A 13,826-nucleotide genomic window follows, 5' to 3' on the forward strand; every position below is an offset into this window, starting at 1 on the left:
GTGGAGAAGAAAGGTATTACCTGATTAACTACAGCAAAGCTGATGTGACTTTTGATTTCAGAAGAACTGAAGCATCTAATTCTGAAGGCTCTTAAGGTATATGCCTTTAAACATCCACAGTGGTACTCTTAGTGTTTTTGGTGGTCAGTAGTCATTCAGAATCAAGTTTGGAGAATAACATCAAGGAATTACCAGTTTTGGTCAAACATAAGGTCTCATTAAGTTTCTTAAGTGGCTCATATTGAGAATACAGAAAAGAAGTATATAAGTTGATGTAGTCTAGTAGTTTTCCAGAAGAAAGAGACAAACAACTTTCCCCAGTTATATTTTCCAAGAAGATTTCATCTTGATCTTCTCTCACCTTAATGCAAAGGCAGTTTTTACTCATCTGGACACCTCTGTAGTTATCATAAACTTATGTGTGTCTGGGGGAGAGGCAGATGGTGGTTAAGGACAATGATATTACTTACATACACTAGCAATAAAGAGCCTTAAGCATTCAAAAACTTGAGTCTCATGAGAAGATCAAAGTCATATTCCGAACAACAAAATGCTTAGAAGTTTTTACCTGAGTACCACCTTCTCTGGAAGAACAGAGAAGGTCAGGGTCTACAAAATCAATGAAGGCCATTCATGCCTGGTTCAATTAGGGGACATGGTTGCCATTTATACAAACCTGTGGGAGGAAATGCCTTCACAATCCAATGAAGATGGCCGATTACTTATTTTGTTCTAAGTTAGAAACAACCAAAACCTTACAAAATTACACAAAAGTGTTTAATAAATCTTCGTATAGCCAATCATCGGCTTTAACAATAACCAAGTCTTGGTTAATCTTCCTTCATATCTACAGATGGTCCTCTATTTATGACGGCTTGACTTATGATTTTTTTACTTTATAATAGTGCAAAAGCAATATGCTGTAAACCAAAAATACAATTTTAAGACCCCCCCCTCCCCCCACCAAACATCTGAATGAGGCCCTCCTCTTGGCCAAGGGTATTCCAAAGTTAACCTGAAAAACTAGTTCAGGCCACGATGGGACGTGGGGGTGGGGGCAGGGCATGGGGAATTGGACGTGCTTCATTATACCCTCCTCCCTTTGGAATTCAGGCACCACTGACCAGCATTAACATTAAAATAGAGATCTTAAGATTTTTCATAGCAATAAGATACCAAGTTTCAGCCTGAATATAGTACAGCATCACATGACAAATATCAGGCCTTGAAAGAAATTGAGGTGTTTTACCCTAAAATATATTTTTTGACATATTTTGAAACGGCCCTGCAAGGCTATCTCTTATGGGGAAAAATCTACATTCTGTAGAGAACCTTTTTTCAGGTATTTTCACTGATCCGGGAGATAATTTACTGAGAGTCTGACACCTTTTTAAGTCAGATAAGAAACATTTACAATCTATGCTCTCTGAAGTCTGCCACCTGGAGGCTTCATCTGCATAATGAGAACCTTGGTCCCCTTATTTAACCCAGATACTGCCTTTAGATAAATTCTTTGAACCAATTGCCAACTGGAAGGTCTTTGACTCCAGCTATGACCTGGAAGCATCCCCCATATCCTCCCATCCCTACCCTCTTGTTTCAAGTTTGAGTCATCCTGCCTTTCCAGACTGAACCAATGTACATTTTACATGTATTTATGGATGTCTTACGTCTCCTTAAAATGTATAAAACCAAGTTGTATAGCTTGACCACCTTGGGCACATGCTGTCAGGACCTGTACTGACAGGGGCAGTGTCAAGGGCATGTCCTTAACCTTGGCCAAATAAACGTCTAAACTAATTGAGACTTGTCTTAGGGCTGGGTTCAAGTGGCTTATGCCTGTAGTCCTAGTACTTTGGGAGGCCGAGGCAGGCAGATCGCTTGAGTTCAGGCATTCAAGACCAGCCTGGACAACATGGTAAAACCCCGTGTCTACCAAAAGTACAAAAAATTTAGCCAGGCATGGTGGTCCATGCCTGTGGTCCCAGCTACTTGGGAGGCTGAGGTGGGAGGATTGCTTGAGCCTGGGAGGTGGAAGTTGCAATGAGCTGAGTTCACAACACTGCACTCCAACCTGGGTGACAGAATGAGACTGTCTCATAAATGTTTTTTTTTTTTTAAAAAGAGACGTATGTCAGACACTTTTTGGTTTACAATGCATTCAATAGAAACCATACTTTGAGTATGCATACAACTATTTGATTTTTCACTTTCAGTACAATATTCAATAAATTACATGGGTTGTTCAATATTATAAAATAGGCTTTGTGTTAGATGATTTTGCTCGACTATAGGCTAATGTATGTGTTCTGAGCATATTTAAGGTAGGTGAGGCTAAGCTAAGCTGTCTGGTAAGTTAGCTGTATTAAGTGCTTTTAACTTACAATATTTTCAACAGGATATTTTCAATTTACAATGGAGTTATTGGGACATAACCACATTATAAGAGGGGAAGTATACGTGTTTCCACTCACTTCTTTGACTTTCAAATTAAATCTCAGCCATCATATCAATGCATCTGCAAATATTTCAACATTTATCTCTATAACTTTGTAAACCAAAACAATACCATATGACATCTAAAAAAAAGATAATCTTTTATACCACCAGTATCCAATCAGTGTTCAAACTTCCAATTGTTTCAAAAGATCTTTTATTTTACAATTTGTTTATTTAAATCAGGAGCTCAAAACTGTACACACACAGTGATTGATAGATAATCTTTGATTGATAGATAGTCTTTTTAATAGGTTCCTTTTTTTCCCCTCAGTTTTGTAATTTATTTGTTGAAGAAACAGATCATTTGGCCTATAACACTTCCCAGAGTCTGGATCTCACTGGCCAGCAATTTTAAATTAAAGCTTTTATGATCAATAAATCACATTTCCTGTCCCTGTGTGCTATCATTGGATCCAACCCCAAAATCATATGCAATAAGTTTAGTGTTATTCTCTTCAGATACAAGAAACAAAGATTCCCTCAGGCTACCTCTAGCAGGAAGTTTTATTGTAAGGATACACAAGGGATGGGATTAAAGGATAAAGGAACCTCAAATGTTGAGTTAACTTCCAAGGATTCCAGGAAAAATCTAAGCATCGCATAAAAAACAGAAACCTCACAAAAGCCCAGCTTTTTGGAAACCAACTGTAGTTCAGAGCCATGCAGGATCTGACACAGCCCTGGCATCCAGATTATCTCTTTGCTCCCTTGGCAGCAGAGACTTGCAAATGTCTTCTCCATTTAAGAGTGCCTGTGTTTCTGCTCCCACACCCACTAGTCTGTGTCTGTTGCGTCTGTGTGCCTCAAGTTCAACAGTCTGAGGGGTTTCTAATTGGTCTAATCAGTCATTATTTCTCAGGGCAGAGCTTTTATGCTGAACTAGTTCACAATTTACACTTCAAACCATTCATCATCCAACTTACATGTTAGTCACCCTTAATTTGGGTACTCAACACTGGTCTCATCATTTGTGACCCAGGTGATGGGGTCAGAATATGGGTACTTCAGGGGAACCATTTATGGCACTGTTGGTCACCAAGGGCTGTGATTGTCACAGACATTCTCAGAGGTAAAAGACTCAAGTTTAAGTATTTGTTTGAAAATATATGTCTAAGAGATTTCAAATACATACACACAATAATTAATTCATGACTAGAGCTAGAAAAGTTTATAGTTTATTGAATCATAGCAAGTATATGTGTTTCATCTGTGTTTTCCTTTCAGAACTGTTAAGTTTTAAAATGCAGATGACTTCAGTTTCTTCTTCTGACACTTAAGAGAGAGAAAACTGGAGCGATTAAGAGATTCAAGGTCATTCATCAGCCGTGGAAGAATCCAGGACTCCAGTCAGTGGGGTCTTCTATTCACACTCACTTCACACCTTAATCTCAGTTTTACATTTCACCTTCTGTTTTCTGAAAACAAAACAGTAAAATGAAAAAAAAAAAAAGAACTTCAGAAACACGAGTTCTTAAATTCTCTATTTAAGTCTTCCTCTCTTAGCTTTAGTTCAGTTAATGTCAGGTGGTCATGGCCCCGGACTTGACTCATTTTTAGCCCTGTTCTCTGCTCTCCATCTACACTACTGCAGATCTTCTTGAACAATCACGATCAAGTCTGGGTAACATAGCGAGATCCCAGTTTTACAAAACATTAAAAAATTAGCTGGGCATGGGGGCATGTACCTGTAATCCTAGCTACTCAAGAGGCTGAGGCAGGAGGATCACTTGAGCCCAGGAGTTCGAGGTTGCAGTGAGCTATGATCACGCCACTGCATTCCACCCTGGGCAACAGAGTGAGGCCCTGTCTCTGAAAAAAACAAAAACAAACAAACCAAAAACCATAAACAAAAAAGCCAGTCTTGATTATGTGTGTCACTGGACACATGGCATATCTGGCAAATCTGCCTCCATTATGGAAAACCACAGCAAAACATCTTCATACAGGTAGGTGGGGTGGTTATAACATTCTGAATCAAACACAATTTAACCAAGAGAAGGACAATGAAGATGCCTTTATTCTTTTCTCTTTGCCAATTCACTACGCCAAAACTTAAAAGGGTTATAAGTTCACATGATGCCAAACTGAATGACAAAATTTAATAATTTTTCTTATTAAACTAAAATTTTAACTCCTAACAGGCACACATATAACTTATATGCTTAATTATTACTCTCCCCTCATAGAACTTGTTTTCCTTACACAGTTGCTAAGATCTTATTCCCTCTGGAAAAAAAGACCATGGCATTTAACCCCTTTCCCAATCCAGGTGCTAACTATACTTATTTTTCATTTTATTTATTTATTTGTTTTAGCTGAGTTGTTCATATGCCAAATTCCTATGGAAAAGGAGAAAAAGCACATTGTTTTTCAAACCTAATAAGTAATTTAATTAAAACTCATCTCATCGGGCCTCAAAATTGAACCACTTTTTAGCAGAAAAACAGCCTGGACCAAAGCCCATTTTGCAAAGACGAACTGGAGGAAGTTGAGCAGCCTGTAATGTAGGAAAACTCACATTGATGCCAGACTGAATCGGGTACATTATCCAATTCATAAAATTCCAACCAATGATTTTAACCTTATCTTGCTAATTTTTCTCCACAACAATGTTTAAAGAGACTCTGCCTGGAAAAATAAATGGCGCTAAAAGGATGGCAAAGCACTCTTGACAGCACATGGCACATTCTGATTTAGACCAAACTGCTTTTGGGAAACTACTGAAAGTTACAAATAGTGACCATTTAAAAAGACAAATTAAAGACACTAAAAGGAGTAATGTTATCCTAGTCAGACAGTAGATTTTAACATGTGTGTGTGTTGAAGATCTAGTTCTGTGTATTTTTCAGTGGTTTAAATCTTAGAGCATTAATGATAACAGCTAGGTACAGGCAGTGTTTATCCTAAACTCAGACATGCTAAAAGAAAGAAAGATTAATCTGATAAAGGCATCACTATTTCTAATCGGACTGATGGGAAAATGTAGTATTGGGTGTAAAAGGCAATGTCGGGTGAATTATAGTGAAGTGATGAACTACCTTGAAGCTGAAGCAATCAAATAGATAGCTCTAAAAATTACTATGGCATCTTTATTCAACAGTTTTGTGCAAGTGTCCCCATCTTGGCCTTTTTTTTTTTTTTTTTTTTTTTTTTTTTTTTTTTTTTTTTTTACAAAGAGCAGAAGCACTTTGTTGTATTTGGTGAAATTAAATCTTAATAGGAGAGCCTCAGCTAAGGCTGCTGCCCTTCACTTACCAAAATTAAACACTAGACATTCATTTCCTATCAAAGAAAAGGAGATGACGTTTTTATAATATTGTCAATTCACAAAATTGTTAAAAATCCAAAAGAGTTAGCAAACATTAAAAAAATCCATTAACATATTTGTGTCTTTGCATTGCACATTCTTTTTAATTAGAAATAATGTACACCATTTGTTACTCATCTTTGTCTTTCTGTATAAATAATTTAGCAAGTAATTATTTCATCTTCAAGAAAAAAAGATAATTGCCTCTAAATTATTATGATTAAATAGAATAAAGTCAAGATGTTTTTGTAATTAGTAGAGTAGATCAAACAGTCCCTACTGGAGTGTTTTGTTTTAATACTTGGCTTTCATCTGGTTGCATTAAAACATCAAAAAACAGAAATAAAAAGAAGTATCCCACAAAAAGTACTCATAATCTCACCACCCAGAGATAACCACCATTAACACTTTTGCAACATACAAATGTGTACATAGACATACTAAATATAAGTGTGTGCAAGTGTGTTTTTATACATATACACATGTATATATGTATGTATACACACAGACATATATATATATTTAAGTGAAATAAGACTACACAGCATATTTTGAATCCAGCCTTCTTTTCCTAGAAATATATTGTAGGCATTTTTTTTAATTAATGGGTAAAGATTTATAACATTTTACTGTCTGCATAGTACTGCCTTATATGTGTTTCATTATTTAGCTAACTTACAAGTTATTTTCAATTTATTTTCAATCTTTCATCATCATAAACAGAATTGATATATCTTTGAGTTAAAAGCTGGTTACACACAAATATGAGACATTTTATTTACATTACTTCATACTCTGGCTCTCAAATACCAGATAAATGCTCCAATGGGTAATGATACTTTATAAACCTTGGAAACGGCGATTCCAGTTGGTCTTATATACACATTTTCTATTAGCTCAGAATATTTCATATTTCCCCTCATGTATTCCTTCAGAGTAGCTAAAAGGTAAGACACTGGTATCTGCATTTAACATATTAACTTCCAAGTTGAAGCACTCAGTGGGTAGAGAGGAAAGAATAACATAAAATTGAAGGAACGTTGCCTTGAATCTACCCTGTGCTCTTTCTAACAGCCTGGTGCTTTCTCCTTGCTTCTTGGTCTGAGAGGATAGCTGGGAGATTCTAACTAGCGTGATTTCTCATTTCTGCCCCTTTCCTTCAATTGCAGTGATCTTTGCTGTCTTCACCCTGTACATTCTTTAAATTTGGCCGAAAATGTCACAATACCTCCTATTAGACACACTTCAATTGTAACCACTGCTGTATTCTAAAATGCCTTAGAAATTGAATACAGTATCCACTGAGAGCTTATTTTTTGTTCTTGAGTTTTATATGGTTATCTTTGTTCTTATATATCGTAAACATTGATAATCAGAATTCTATATTTATTTCTTTGGTATTGTAAGATACTTCATACTTCAAATAATGTACATTATTCAGTATAATATTTGAAATGATACTGTATCATCACAGCACTGAGAAGTATTTTGGCTTTGGGGCACCAACAGTATTTTTTCACTGTATTGTGTAAAACTATTTATTGTATTAGTTAAAGATAAAGGGTATTTAAGGGCCAGGCATGGTGGCTCACGCCTGTAATCTGGCACTTTGGGAGGCCAAGGAGGGCAGATCACTTGAGGCCAGGAGTTCGAGACCAGCCTGGCCAACGTGGTGAAACCTCATCTCTACTAAAAATACATAAATTAGTCAGGTGTGGTGGCACTGCCTGTAGTCCCAGACACTACGGAGGCTGAGGCAGGAGAAACACTTGAACCCGGGAGGGGCAGGTTGCAGTGAGACAAGATCATGCCACTGCACTCTAGCCGGGGCGACAGAGCAAGACTCTGTCTCAAAATAAATAAATAAAAAAAAGAGTATTTTAGATTTTTAGTGTTCTATTTCTTAGTGTATTTTTGGCTCACTTTGGAGAAGATATCTGAAAAGTAAAATTCATTATCTTTTAAATGTTGAAAACCATTACACTAGAATGAAAGAAATTTATGGAGTCTTATTACATATAAATATTATTATAGCATGGTTTTTAAAATGCTTGATAGTTAAGTCAACCCCATTTGATTTTTAAGTGTTATTTAATATACTTTTTGAAGTACTTCTTAGCAAAAAGTCATACCTTTATACAATCTGTCCAGCTTTTGAATATAATTTTCCATACTTCGAGAAAAGCTCAAATGATGGTAATACAGTCTGGAAATCCTAGGAGGAAAAAGTTCAAAGATTACCACAGAGATCATAATGATTATGTTATTATCATTATTGTTATTATTTAGATTAAATTGCTAGACAGATGTCTTTCGACTGCACTTCAAATTTCCCATTATACTCTCAAAACAAAATTAGCAGGTAAATTTTTGAAGTTTTATCAGTTGAAAATCAGGCATACTGAATTTCCCGGCACATAGTCTTTAACAGTATGGATGTCACCTGCAAGCAAATCTGGGCAATGCAAACATCAGGCATATCCACCTGTCTTCAAGGAGTCACAATCTAAATTTTTTACCTTGGCTTCATAGGGGTTGGTACTTTGTTTTGTGCACAATAAATACTTGTTAACTGAATTGAGTGGAAATGGAAAGGTGATACACCCAAATCACTATCGTACACAGCAGACTATGTTCATTACCTCAGAAGTGATTCAAATGAATGGTAAGGGAGTTCAGAAGGAAGAGGAAAGAAATCATTTTTTGTTGTGTAACTGGAGAAGCAGCATTTGATTGAGCATAGAAATGGATGCTTTTCATGCATGTTAAAACAGGAAAAGTCATTAAAAAGGTAAGATACACTAAATCAACAATGAATGCTCTAAACGAATGGTCAGACTATATAAAGGTGTCTGTTTCTTCTTGGAAAGGAGGTCTATCGTTAATGAAGGTAATTTTGGCTGAGTTTTTTTTTTTTCTTAAGAAAATGTAAGAGAAAAAGACCTATGCCCTGAGTCCAGCTCTTTAGAGGACCCATATATAACAAACACATGCAAAAATAAATGTGCTAAAGAACATGTGGACATGAGAGTGTCTCTGTCACTAAAGATCTGGTTCTCCACTCTGGTACAACAAAGCCTCTAGCCCTAAATACCTGCTTTTACAACTAATGCTTTTTCAAGCCCCAGGGAAAAGCTCCACATCTGTTGCTCTGTGTTTGTCATGCCCAAGTGACATGAAGGATGGTGGGTTGTGACAGACACTGCTTTTGAGTGCAAAGAGAATTTGAGGATAAAAATGCTTAGATAAAAGGCAAATTAATTAATATGAATGAAATCCTTCTTGGATAGCATGAATGCAATAAAATTTTACACAATGAAGTATCATTTTCCAGTGGTGCTGAGCATCTATATTCTTGCCTTCTCTTCATTACAAATTACAATTCTGGAGATAATCAGAAATCAGCACAGTATTTGCAACAATGCACATGGTATCTTTACTTTTTTCAATAGTAAATTATTCATATCACTCTTAAATTTGAGCATATAGAGTTTAGACATCTGCATGAAGCATCAGTGATTTTTTATGATGGCAACTTGATGAACACTGAAATCCAGAACTGCGAATAGCTTTATTTTTTTAAAATCTATATGTATAATAATATTTCATTTAATTTTCAAAAAAGTAGACCTGCCTTACAATAAATGTTAAAAGAAGTTTTCAGTGAGAGGCAAATGATATAGGTTAGAAATTCAGCTCTACATGAAGAAATAAAGAGAAGGAATAAATGAAGAAAAAATAATACCTTTTATTTTTCTTATTATTAGTTGACCTAAAAGATAACAGCCTTTGTTCTAAATAATAATAACAACAATGTCATTCATGATTATTGCTTGTGGATAAGGAAAATGAATGACAGCAATGTTATAAGAAATAGGAGGAAGGAATTGGGAATAATCAGTTATAAGGTAACTGCACTACCCGTGAAGCAGTATAGTGTTATTTGGAAGTGGGCTGGGATTACTCATAAATGTATACTCCAAACTCTAGAACAATCACTACAGAAAAATTTTGATATGCTAAGAGTGAAAGAAAATTAAATTGTATAAAATGTTTAACTAAAACTAGAGAAGACTAGGAGTGGAAGACAAAAGCAAAACAAATAAGAAAGGGAAGATCAAGTCACAAATATGGTAGGTATTGATCCAACTATATTAATAATCACTTTAAATGTGGATAGTTTAAATGCACCAGTAAAAGAACAAGATGGGATAAAAAAAGAAGAACCAACTATATGTTGTCTACATGAAACTCACTTTAAATGTGAAAACACAGAGTAAAAGTAGAGATGCAGAAAGTTATACCATGCTAACATTAATCAAAATATAGCTGGAATAGTTATATTAATTTCAGACAAAATAGATTTCAGAATAAGGAAAATTACTAGGGATAAAGAGGGGCATTACATAGTAATAAAGTGTCTAGCAATAGAGTGTGAAAATCTATGAGGCAAAAATTGATAGAACTGCAAGGAGAAACAGACAAATTCATTATTGTAGTTGGAGACTTCAACACCCCTTTGTCCATAAGTGGCAGATCCAGCAGGCAGAATATAATTGAAGAGTACTACCATACAACTGTATATAATTGACATCTATAGACAGCTTAATCCAACAACAGCAGAATACACATTCTTATAGAGTTCACACTGAACTTTCACCAAGATAGACCACATCCTGGGCCATAAAACACACCTTAACAAATTTAAAAGAATAGAAATCATACAACGTCTGCTCTCAGACCACAATGGAATTAAATTAGAAATCAGTAAGAGAAAGATTGCTGGAAAATCTCAAAATATTTAGTGATTAAACAATGCACTTCTAAATAACACATGGGTCAAAGGAAAAGTCTCAAGGGAAATATAAAATATTTTTAACTAAATAAAAATGAAAATACAACCCATCAAATTTGTGAGATGCAGCAAAAGCAATGCCTAGAGGAAAATGGATAGCACTAAATGCATATACTAGAAAAGAAGAAAAATCTAAAGTCAATAATCTAAGCTTCCACTTAGAAAACTATATTAAAAAGAGCAAATTAATTACAAAGTAAGCAGAAGCAAAGAAATAATAAAATCAGAGCAGAAATCAATAAAATCAAAAACAGGAAAACAATAGAGAAACTCAACAAAATCAAAAGTCTGCTCTTGCAATCATCAACACAACTGATGAACTCCTAACCAGGTGAACTAAGGCAAAAGAGAGAAGACACAAATTAGTAATATCAGGACTGAAAAATGGGCCATCATTTCTAATCCCATGAGTGTTAAAATGATAAATATTATGGCCAGACACAGTGACTCATGCCTATAATCCAGTACTTCAGGAGGCCAAGGCGGGAGGGTTGCTTTAGCTCAGGAGTTCGAGACCAGCCTAGGCCACATAGTGAGACTCCATCTCCCGAAAAGTTTAAAAATTGGCTAGGTATTGTGGTGTACACCTATAGTCCCAGCTACTCAGGAGGCTGAGGTGGGAGGATTGCTTGAGTCTGGGAGTTTGAGGTTGCAGTGAGCCATGGTTGTGCCACTGCACTCCAGGATAGGTGACAGAGTTCCTCATAATATTCCTTTATATACATACATAGCAAGACCCTCTTCTCATAAAAAATAATAAAGATTATATACCTATAGGAATAAATTTTATATATATATAGAAAATTATATATAGAGAGAGGAATAAATGAATACATATAGAAAATTATACATAGAGAATTTTTATATGTAACCATTACATATATAATTTATATACATAACGTATAAAATTTTATATAATATACAATATTTATATATCAAAATTTAATGTTATATTATATAAAATTTAAAATATATTATATCATATAAAAGTTTATATATTATATATAAATTATATGCTTTAATTATGTATAAATTTATGTATAAAATAAAACTTTCTTCCTATATAATTTTCTATATATATATAAATTTATACATATATATAATTTTATTTTACTATTTTTTTTTTTTTTTTTTTTTTTGAGACAGAGTCTCGCTTAGTCGCCCAGGCTGGAGTGCAGTGGCGCGATCTCGGCTCACTGCAAGCTCCGCCTCCCGGGTTCACGCCATTCTCCTGCCTCAGCCTCCCGAGTAGCTGGGACTACAGGCGCCCGCCGCCTCGCCCGGCTAATTTTTTGCATTTTTAGTAGAGACGGGGTTTCACAGTGTTAGCCAGGATGGTCTCGATCTCCTGACCTTGTGATCCGCCCGCCTCGGCCTCCCAAAGTGCTGGGATTACAGGCGTGAGCCACCGCGCCCGGCCTATTTTACTATTTTTTTAAGAGAAGGTGTCTTGCTATGTTGCCCAGGCTGGCCTTGAACTCCTGGGTTCAAGGGATTCTCCCACCTCAGCCTCCCAAGTAGCTGGGACTACAGTTGTGTGCCACCATTCCCAACTTTATTTTAAAAAACTGAATCAATAATAAATAAGCTTCCAAAAAGGACAAGATGGTTTCACTGGTGAATTATACCAAATAAGGAAGAAATGATATCTATTCGCTGTAATTTGTTCTAGAAAATAGAAGCATAGGAAACACTTTCAACTCATTCTGTTTTGTAATCTGTAAAATGGGGATATCTACCTCACAGGATTGTTGTTTAATCACAGGATTGTGATTAAACAAGACAAAATATCTGGCTCTTCACACAAGTATTTTCCTCTCTTATTCCTTAAATAATAGAAGTCTATTAATATTATACCTACCATGTTCTTTCAGAAATTAAGTAAATTCCATCAGCACTTACAGGAGACTAATTTTGGGGCAATAATGTGGTGAAACAGGACTTTGATGATACCATCCCATCAGTAAAACTATTTTCAGTAAGAGTATTCAATAGATGCCTATTCATTTGTGTTAAATTATCCGTATGTAATATTGTGGGAATATAATATAATGTGAAATAGATATACAAATGAGAGAAAAATAAATATAAATAGAAGTTCTAATATTTTTTCCTTCATTTCTGTGGATCTTCTTGTGTACTTAATTTTGGACTCATCTGATCTAATGAAGCATCGCTTAATTCTGAGTTAGACCTTCTTTTGTGTGTTTAAGTAACATTTTGGTGTCTGCAACATGTCTGACACTGTGTTAGCTTCCAACCAATGGTAACCAAAACTTGGTCTTAGTTAGTGTCAGATAATAGTGCAGATAAACAAGGACTGACCCCTTCAAGTACCTACCTTCTATGTCCTCCAAAACAAAATCTTTCAGAAACTCTTTATTGCTCTTATTTTTAAATCTAAAATCTCACATTCTTACATAGCTCTAATCAACTAATAACTGTGACCTCTGGTACAGGAAGAGGTGAAGATACCATCAGGAGAGCTTTGGTTTTGGGAGAAATCTGGTGCTGATTCGCATTTGTTTAAAATTTGCCTCTGATACGATAAAACACGTCATCCAGTCATGGGAAACTATGAGCTCAAGAAAACCACCTGCACACTTGCACAGTGTCACTTTTTAAATGGGGGTTGGGGAACTGCTTTTCTGAAAAATAACCTCATCAAGAAAAAACACTGGGGATGGTAATTTTAAATGCTGCCATAGCCCTTGCTTGCCAGAGCAGACAGCTTCTGCTATTAGGATGCCCAGCCAAACACAAATAATCCACTGCCAAAATGAGCTCCTTGGGACAATTTAGGAGTCTTTGGAAGTGAACGGCTCTCTGAGCTGGAATGCAGCCCAGGTCCATTTTCAAACCCAAGTCAAAATGACAAAGAGCACATTTCCTGGGCCACTCACCCCCTAAGTGTAAGATTACTTTAGGTTGGCAGCTGCACTGTTTATCTAGTTATTTAAGGCTTTTCACCAGATACTCGCAACTGAGTGCTTAAATACTTCAATGTTAGTAAGCAGGACAGCGCTGTTACACCATAGGAGACAAAACTTTTGAGATTAGAGAGATAAGATGAAAATCAAGGGCTATGCACATATTTTTCAGCTAGCTTATAATGTCTTATATATTCTACTTTAAAATATGGCAAAGATTTTTCTACTAGAGTTA

General features: G+C 35.6%; 1 protein-coding gene across 1 annotated transcript in view; it reads right to left on the reverse strand.

Annotated features, from left to right (window-relative positions):
* Window positions 1-3,652: 3,652 nt before the first annotated feature.
* The window catches only part of SPATA17 (spermatogenesis associated 17), a 228,821-nt gene continuing 218,647 nt past the window's right edge, over window positions 3,653-13,826 (reverse strand). The window contains exons 10-11 of the mRNA XM_050780373.1: window positions 7,939-8,021; window positions 3,653-3,914 (exon numbers count right to left, since the gene is read on the reverse strand). Coding sequence (XP_050636330.1) covers window positions 7,941-8,021 — 81 coding nt within the window. The 3' untranslated portion in view covers window positions 3,653-3,914; window positions 7,939-7,940. The remainder of the gene's footprint in view (window positions 3,915-7,938; window positions 8,022-13,826) is intronic.

This window comes from Macaca thibetana, chromosome 1, assembly GCF_024542745.1.
Source record: "Macaca thibetana thibetana isolate TM-01 chromosome 1, ASM2454274v1, whole genome shotgun sequence".
Classification (NCBI taxonomy): domain Eukaryota; kingdom Metazoa; phylum Chordata; class Mammalia; order Primates; family Cercopithecidae; genus Macaca; species Macaca thibetana.